The sequence below is a fragment of the Diadema antillarum genome, unplaced genomic scaffold (assembly GCF_040938485.1).
Source record: "Diadema antillarum isolate AM-2024a unplaced genomic scaffold, OU_Dant_1.0 seq00000550_RagTag, whole genome shotgun sequence".
Lineage (NCBI taxonomy): Eukaryota > Metazoa > Echinodermata > Echinoidea > Diadematoida > Diadematidae > Diadema > Diadema antillarum.
The window spans coordinates 950,157-960,000 of record NW_027271495.1 but is presented as its reverse complement, the minus strand read 5'-3'; the positions used below and the strand labels follow the sequence as shown (position 1 = coordinate 960,000).

The following is a 9,844-nucleotide window of genomic DNA, read 5'->3' as shown; positions in this document are numbered from 1 at the left end:
GAGCTCCTGTAAGTGGTGTTTTCCTGGCATCTACTCACACAATGGAGACCATAAAAAGCAGTACATGATGTCTGTTTAAATCAAGTAAAAGATTCCATGTGCATCACATTTTAAACATGACAGCCCAAGGGGGGGGGGGGGTAAACTCCCCCCCCCCCCCCCCCCCCCACACACACACACCCCTGATCAGGCACTGAAATTACAACGTGAACAAAATGAAGCAACCTCATCCAGAAGAACTTCGAGAGAAATCGGAACAATTCAACATTCAAAACGATTTTGAACGTGTTGTAAGGACGGCACATGATACAATGTTACCCCCGCCGGCAAAGTCGCTGCTCACGGGTAGACCACATTTCTGGCTATAGCTGCAGTATCCTCGCTAAAACTTTGTCTGAACATTTTGTCAAGCGACGCCGGCATGAAATCCCTAAGCATCATGAGTCGTGCAGACAGCGGGAAGTACACCCTCCGTTCTCTCATGGCAGTGCCCTCCATGATACGGTACGCCGTTTCCTCTGGGGTCGAGTCTAGAGTGGATGGGTTGAGGGCGCCCTCTGTGAATTTCAGCGCATTGGTTGTGTTGATTGCTCCTGGAATAATAAAAATAATGAAAATATGCATGAGAAACATAAAATGAGGAGCAGGACAAGATAATGAGATAATAGAGAACGAAGGTAAGAAGCAGAAATGGAAATGAGAATTATAACGAGATTGAGATTGGAAATGAGAATGGACGTGAGAATGAAAATGAAAGTGACAATAAAAATGAGATTTCGGAATAAACATGAATTCCATGGAATGGACCGATATGAAATGAAATGAAATGAAATGAAATGAAATGAAATGAAATGAAATAGAGTGAAAACGAAAATGAAAATGAAAATTGTGATCAACTCACCAATGATGTGCTCTGTGATTGAGATGTTGAGTCCATGGATGTCGAAGTCGTGTCTCAGCGATCCAAAGAAACCGTGGAGGGCAAACTTGCTCGCCGAGTACGATGGGAAAAACGGAAGGGCTACTTGTCCTGGGAGTAACAAAAATGATGTGAAATCAAGTTGTTACCTTGTTTTCCCTTTTCGATATAACAAAGACGTGACAAGGTTACGTACGCACATTACCACATACCACAGCATTTTGTTGTTATCATTTTTGGTCGAAGGAAAAATAGAATCCTAGCACCCTTACCCCCCCCCCCCCTTACCATTGGGCACAATAACACTGTGTTAGCACAATGTGAGGAATGTGAAAATCCCTCCAAACTTTCAGTATTGATGGAAATAACTCCTATTAGGGTCCTACATCAAGGACCGGAATTATTCTTCAAGCTTTTTGGAATATGGATGTTGATAGTTCGTAAACACAGAATAGCTATATCCATAACCATTATCTTTAGGAAAATGTTGTATTCGTTTGACACAAAATTAAAGGACAAGTTCACCTTCATAGACATGTGGGTTGATTGAATGCAGCGATATTAGTAGAGCACATCATTGAGAGTTTGAGGAAAATCGGACAATCCGTTCAAAAGTTATGAATTTTTGAAGTTTCTGCTCACTCAAGGCTGGATGAGAAGACTACTATAGCTTGTGATGTCACATGAGTACAACGATATAAAGAAAGAATAAAGAAAATTCAACATATTCTCACTTGTCTCGCATAACAAAAGAACACTTGACTTCTCTCTTTCAGAAGGCAGGGGGAATAATATTACCCTTAATATATGTCAGTAACAAGTCGAAGAAATGTGCACTTAATTCAAAAAGTAAAATTTTGTAAAATTCTCTTTTTATTTTCTTTATATGGTTGTACGCATATGACATCATACACTATAGTAGTCTTCTCATCCAGCAGTGACGAAGCAGATACTTTAAAAATTCATAACTTTTGAACAGATTGTCCGATTTTCCCCAAACTCTCACTGATGTGTTCTACTAATATAGCTGCATTCACTCAACCCACATGTTTATGAAGGTGAACTTGTCCTTTAAGTACCTTTACCCCGTCTTAAGGGGCAGTAACATACATGCGTTCCCTCCAGAAAAGTATTCCTGGTCTGTCTGTCAGTCCCAGAATGATAACTCAGTTGAGATGGCAACGTCACTCGTATAACTACAGGCCATGCTCCAATTAATAATTTCAATAAACTGAAATCAAATCAAGCTGGAAACTGAAGAGATAATGTGCAAATTACATCAGACATTAATGTCATCTCCTCAAAAATGTTCTATTCGGTGCAGCAATTATCTGCTTGTTTAACGGTATCTTTAAAGTCAAATTCGTCTTTCATTGGATTTGCCTTTCTAGGTCCAGTTGTTTAAAAGCTAGCCACAAAGCACTGACCTGCGATGGAAGAGACCACGCCTATACTGCCATTACTCTTGGCCAGGACGGGCGTGGCGTGGGTTGCCAGCGCTACGTAGGATCGGAAATTGATGTCCATATATTTCTGCAACAGGTCAAGTTTGCCTCCTTCCCACAGCTGAGGATAATTTGAATAGATGTGGTTGAGCAACAGGTGGTCGAGACCCCCAAAGCGTCTTTCTGCTTCCCTAATGAGCGGCTCGGTGTCGTTATAGTTCCCCATGTCCAAGGGAATGTAAAATGCATCCTCCGCACCTAATTCCTTGCACTTCGCCACCACCTTGGAGATGGAAGAAAAGAAGTGAGCACGACCACTGATTTGAAGCATGCATGGTTACAGGTGTATAGGCCTACCTAAATGTCAGATACAATAGCGCGTCCTCAATGAGGCTTCTTTATAATGATGATGATGATAATGATAATAATAATAATAATGATGATGATAACAATAATAATAATAATGATAATGATAATAATGATAATAATGATGATTATGATGTGATTTCCACTTCATTGCAACGTTTAACTTTTTAGAACATTAATGCATTATAATGCTTTATAATAATATACCACGCAAATAGACGTTGCGGCAGAGTGTACAGCCTGGAGATACTAGTAGTAGCCTCAAATGTGAAACTGACAGAAATAAGTTGACCCTGTTGTTTCCTGTTTCCATACACATGTACAGCCTGTATAGTAATGTGCAATTATCTCTATAATGTAAACTAAACCAAACTAAACTTGGCAAGAGCGCCCTCTTGGTTCACCACGTTCTACAAGTTCACATGTTCTACCCCAAGTGGTGAGAATCACAGTGATCTCCATGTAAATATCCATGAGATCAAAGGTGAAATGAGTGGACGCCGCCTATTGTCATCACCAGAAAGTTATTGTCAACGCTATAAAACTTTACCTGCTGCAGGACAGCCTCTCTCCTGGCAGTGATGAGGACTCTGGCACCAAGTCTGGAGTACCAGTAAGCCAGCTGCTCACCAATCCCTGTGCTTGCTCCTGTGACGATCACTCGCTTGCCTCTGATGCTCACTAAGAAGATAATATAATTATAATAAAATAAGTAGGCCTACATGTATAAGGGGGAGGTGTTTTTTTTTGTCTGTCTGTCTGTCTGTGTGTGTGTGTGTCAGTGAGGTGCAGTGTATGGTTTGTTGGTGGTAAGGATGACCATCAATAGACTACTAAACAATTTTACTATGCGCATGATAATACATGTAGATGAGCTGCAGCAAACATGACACTCGAGTGAATTGCATGTTAAACAAATTCAACTGCTATGATTGCGTCGACGCGAATAAGGTTGCGAATTGGTATGCCTACACAATTATGTCAAAGAGATCCATTCCACAGCTCGGTTTTGATTTGTTTTGTTTTGTTTTGTTTTGTTTTGTTTTATTTTGTTTTGTAATGATTTTTCTTTGTGCTTCGTTGTTGTGGTTGTTTGTGATTGTTTGCTTGTTCTTTGTCTTAATTCTAGCCACTGTTCATGAACACGATGTAGTAACTAAACTGCAATTATTATGGCTTGCTGCTTACAATCATTTACCAGCTGTAGTCTCATCTTGCACTTTATCCAAAAAAAAAAATAGGTTAATCAATGTTCAATTTTTGTTCAGATGGCATTGTGTTGAATTGCTGTTTTACTACGATTAATAACAAACAGTGCACATTCTCCAAACATCACCAACTTCACCTTTAACTTTGAAAGATAATATAACGACTGGTCAATGACAATTAATTGTTCCTTGGACGTGTTCCCTGGACTTGTTCCCTGATTATCAAAGCCGTTCACTCAATATTTGATCAAAGCTTTTGCTCAATCACAGATAGCGATATTCGAGGTTAAATAACTGGTACTTGGGCCAAGTTCTTCATGTTTAACATTTCTTCACAGGGGTTGCTGAAAGGGGGTCTGGAGGCTGCAGCCCACCCCCTCCCCACTTCTTTTCTTTTCTTAAAAAAAATCGGAAAACAACAACAATATTGCATGTAATGATCATAAAATGACAACAGAATCAATGCCTTTCAGTTATTACCCTTGACACCCCCCCCCCCCCCCCAAACACACATACTTAACAATACTTAAAGGGGATGGCTAGTAGGTGATCAGTTGGAATCAGTGGGAATGCTGGGGGATGATTGATCCAATCCTTGTGGGATTCATTTAAGAGTACATTATATATCTATTGTTGTGTGAAAATTATTTGCTTCAGAATGGTCTCATATTCAAGCAATGTGCAGTTCATAATTTCCAGGTTAGCATGCCTATACAGTGACGGGGCGATCGTGAACAATAAACTGTACATTACTTGAATATGAGACAGACCATTCTGAAGCAAATAATTTTCACACAATAGATATATTACAATGTACTCTTAATGAATCCCACAAGGATTGGAACAATCATCCCCAATCATCCCCACTGATCCCCACTGATCAGTTACTAGCCATCCACTTTAAAACGTTCTCGCACCCAGTTTCAGTCTCTCCAATAAACTACCTGTACTACTAAGTTGATAATAAGGAGCAAAAAGTGCCCCATCATGTAAGTGCGAGCACATCGTAAGAGTTCAGTAACTGTCGACCACCTGTCATCGAAAAATGCAACACCAGCGTAATAAAGAGGTCGAACTTTGAGTGACCCTGGCCATGGCAGATTTGCCCTTGCTGCCTCATTCTCTTTTCTTTCTTGTTTTCCGTGAACATGACACACACCATGCACTGTTAACTAATGACCCAGATACGGAATTCGGGAACTCCCGAAGCCCCACAGATCAGATGGTCTGAATGTAATAACGCTGCAGGGGTATAGGTCAGCCTTACAAAAAGCGCCAGATCAGAATGAGACAATTACACTTCTTCTTCTCTCAAACATTTCGGTTACTCGGTTTTTTTTTAGATCTAGGCCCCTTCGTAATTGAGAATTCCAGTACAGCTGAATGTTTGCCTGAAGAGAGAGAGAGAGTAAAATTTCTTAGCACAACACGATAACTTGATCAAAATCGGATGAAATATGATTAAATTATGACATCTTGAAGTTTTCATAATTTTTCAGGAAACCGTTCTTGAACAGTCAACATGAATATGCAAGTATTGAGTTAGTGATGATGTCATCCCCTCACAACTTACTAATATTAGTTTGCACATAAAAAGAAAAATACATTTCTAGTTTTCAATCAAACGCTATTATGCCCAAGTATCAAATCTTGATAATTGATGTTATATCTAATGGATCATTATTCTGAAGTTACACTTCAATAACAACAGAAACATTGGCTTTCGTCATTGTTATTATCTTCTTCTTTTTCGTAGACGATAAATGTAATATTAGGAGGTGATATCATCAGCTCACTCATTTTTGCCTATTCATATCACTGTACGAGAACTCCTCTGCAGGAATTAGCAAAACTTCACAATTTCATAACTTCCCTTATATTCATCTGATATGGATCAAATTTCACTGTGGTACTCGTAAGATTGTACTCTTTATATATAAGACTAACTAACACTGGACTGGAATTCCTCTTTAAACATGTTCAGATCTCGTTTTTCTGCTTGAACGTCATTTCAGAGTGGCAGTCTACAATAATGTTTCAAGAGGGCAACGAACAGGCGTAGGCCTACTGCAATCGGCCTATTGCTAAATTTCATCAATTTTTGTTCTTTTTTATATTTTTAATACATTGCTGCCTGAGTAATCTACAACAAAGCACATTTAATAAATAGAGTGAAAAAAAGGTGTTAATGAATGGTGAGGATATTTCATCAAGATTGGATCTAGAATAGGATAAGATTGGAGCCCAATGAAATTTTAATACAATCATTTTCATGAAACGGCGTTAACTCACAGCCACGTATTGACGAAATGAGGCTTACGTAACAAGCCTCTCATGGAGCTGTTCATATAGGCCAGGGAGACCTCTCACCTCCCTGTATAGGCCTACTACCTTCGTTATTTCCTCTTATGATAAGAATGGTTTTCCATTCTTATAATGAGTTGCATCCTTCACATCGACTTATTCTCAAGCTTTGTAAAAGCTAGCCAAAAATGAGTTTAAAGAGTACAGAATCTGATGGTGTCTATAGTTGCGCCATTGACAAAAACGCATTGTATATAGTATATATATATATATATATATATATATATATATACATATATATATGTATATATATGTATTTGTATAATACAGGCCTATATATATATTTACATATACACATATTAGGCCTATATATAATATACAATTGTACATGTATATTACATATATATATATATATATATATATATATTTATTTATTTATTTATTTATTTATTTATATGTGTGTGTAACTTCTTTTTTATTTTACCTATTGCAACCCCGATGAAACTGGTTCCATTTTCTTTGCCCGATAATAAATTTCTCCTTATTTTACTATTTATTTGAACGTGCTATGGGAAATACACTAACAGGTCAAATTGAGCGTGGATCGGAGTATTTTACATCAAGATATTTGCCAATGGCATTCCCGAGCTTATTCATTATCAATACCATACCATAATGCCATACCATAACGCCAATACTCTTACCAGGATATATAGTTTCATAGCAATATAACGAAAATAATGTTACTCTTAAAGTCAGCTACATTTTACGACATTCCATACGCCCAAAGAATAAATAATCAAACTTGCTGCTTTGGTTTAAATTCTTTCTATAATACTGCAATGTATAATGTTACCGGGACGATTGTATAGGGCGTGACAATCACTGGCAGTCAGAGAAAAGGGAAATATTGTAATATCATTTCATTGTAAACCTTTTCATACTCAAGATTTTTGGTTAGTGCTCAATGTGACAGACCGAATCACATATTGCTTCTACATGACAAGTACGAATGGCGCGCTACATGAGAAACTCAAAAAATAAAACGTCAATCTTAACTTTACTCACTTGGGTCAAACTCTTCTCGGGAGACGAATCCTAGCAACCCAGCAGCAGTCAATGCAGCCACCGCCAGCCAAAATTTAAATGAATACATAGCTGGTCTGTCGAAATGAACCTAGGGGTGTGAAAAGAATTCAAAACAGGAGTTCTACACACTACGAACGACTCAGCTCGATGTAACCGACCGTTTCACCAGACATTATTTACATGTAATCACCAGACATTATTTACATGTAAGTCACCAGATGAAAAGACGCACTGGCGTGTTCCCCGTCATTGCCATCAAAATATAATGCGTCGTGCGCAGCGGAAGATACAAGAATGAGAGAAAAACACAAACAAAACGGCAGTCCTGTCAGGCCCGAAGGCCGCAATGCACTTTCATCAAATTACCATGATACTTCAGTTTTAGTATGGGAATTTCTCTCAATAAGACAACACAAATAGACAATGCATGCAACAATTAAAGGTACAGGTTGACATATTTTACTGTAATTGCATGATTCCCTACTTGCAAAAACGCACACAAACACACACACACACACACTCAAACGAAACACATCATTTAACTAGATTTCCTTACAATGAACACAATTCGTGCGCTTACCAAGTTATCACAGCCGTTAACTACCAGTATTCAGTGATTCTTATGGTGTTCAACAAGTTAAAATGCCTACTTTTACCCGTCTGTGAATTGCGTATCCTGTAGTCTGCAACCATCAGAAGGGAACGGAAGCTCACCTCAGCTCACCTCGCCAATCAATGACCTGACACACGGAGACTTTGAGACATGGATGTGTCCTTTGTGCGGTGTCCTTACCTGTTCCATTTAGGTCTCCCTCTTTCAACAATGGCCACACTTTACCAATGTGAGCTGAACCTGTCGTCCGACCATGAAAGCTATCTAACGGTCCCTATACCGCACACCGAGCTATAGTATTATATCGCGTTTTGCGCCACTGATTCAGATTGTGATCACGATTAAAAAAAAAAAAAAAAAAAAAAAAAAAAAAACACCGAGGTACTGGAACACCGCATAGTTGAAAAACTCTGAAAGAGAGTTTAAAAAAAATGAAATAAAATGAATTCCTTTCATGTTGGTTGGCACAGGTTGCCGTGCATCATATCTGCTCAAGTTAGGCAAAACACCAGGGATTTTGCAATTGCTGCACGCCAACCCCGCCCGACACGAATAGAGTCCTTCAGGTCAGAGAGCGTCAATTAACAATGGATTAGCTTAGCGTGACATTCATCGTGAGTGACATAATGTAACTGGTGTGTCGCACACGATATGCTGAAGTATTCGGGGATTCCACCAATAAGTCTTTTAAAACAAACAAGCAAACAAACAAACCTGTGCCAAGTGGCACGGACAGACATTCTCGTTGGCTTGTTTGCAAGCCCTATACTCCTATACTTGAACGTGTTTTTTGTTGTTGTTATGTGTGTGCGTGTTTGTGTATGTTTGTACTTGCCTGTTCCCATTTCTCTCTCTCTCCCACCTCCCCTTTCTCTCTCTCTCTCTCTCTCTCTCATTCCGTCTGTCTGTCTGTCTGTCTGCTGTTTGTCTTTATCTTCGCCCCGTATCTTTCCGCGCTCATCTTGATCCTCAACAAGGTGTAAAACGCTTGCCATCTCGACCACCTTAGAATCAACACTATCACAAGACCGATATTTTACAAAGAGACTAAGGAGAGGTGTAGCAACATCTGCAGGTTTTATCAATGTTTCACTATTAAACTCGTAAAGCCAGTCCTATACTAAAAACTGATTTCATCAGTTTCATCAATTTTGTATCACTTTTTTTTTTCAGGTAGGCCAACGACAAATTGTGAGCTTATGAAATGTATATTCATATTATGATATTTCAGCATGTCTATACACATTGATTTTCCCCAATCATGGACCCTTCTAACCTTCCCTCGAGGCTCTATTCTCCCCCTCGCGAGAAAGCAAAACTGTGATTCAAAATCCATATCGGCATTAATTCCTTACAAATAGTCTGTCAAATCCATTGATACGGCATTACCAATAATTTTTCTTTTGAATATTAACATTCCCTGTCACCGACTTTGAACCCTTTACCCAACTTTTGCTAATAGTGATTATGTTGTCCAGTACACAGGCAACATCAACAGACACACCAGTGCAATCCTAAGGGCGTCAGTGCTTGCTATGCGATTCTCTAGGCTTGCGAGTGTGTCCGACCAAAGCTGGAGGTTGCAAAATTTTTGAACTCCTCGAAAATTTTGCGGCCTCTAGCGACTCCGCCAAAAAGTTATATTTCCTTTATCTCTTACAACAATGAAAAAAAATGCATACCATGTCATCAAACACATGTATGCCAATAATGTAAAATTTTCGAAACAGTTACATTACCGCACTTCATGATATTGAAATATACCTATTTCTATGTTACGATATGATGAAGCAAGCAACTTAAAACTGCCTCCAAAACGAATGCTCCTTATCAACGTACCTTTATTACTATTGATGCAGTTTCCTTTAGTCATATTGCCATAATACGTACATGTCATAAA

General features: G+C 38.8%; 1 protein-coding gene across 1 annotated transcript; it reads right to left on the bottom strand.

The window, feature by feature from the left end:
- Positions 1–339: 339 nt before the first annotated feature.
- Positions 340–8,133, bottom strand: LOC139734877 (hydroxysteroid 11-beta-dehydrogenase 1-like protein). Its single transcript, XM_071645658.1, has 6 exons — positions 8,125–8,133; positions 7,311–7,419; positions 3,281–3,411; positions 2,347–2,647; positions 902–1,030; positions 340–593 (listed from the first exon to the last, which is right to left on the bottom strand). Exons 1-6 carry the CDS (start codon positions 8,131–8,133, stop codon positions 340–342), a joined length of 933 nt encoding a protein of 310 aa, XP_071501759.1.
- Between the last annotated feature and the right edge of the window lie 1,711 nt (positions 8,134–9,844).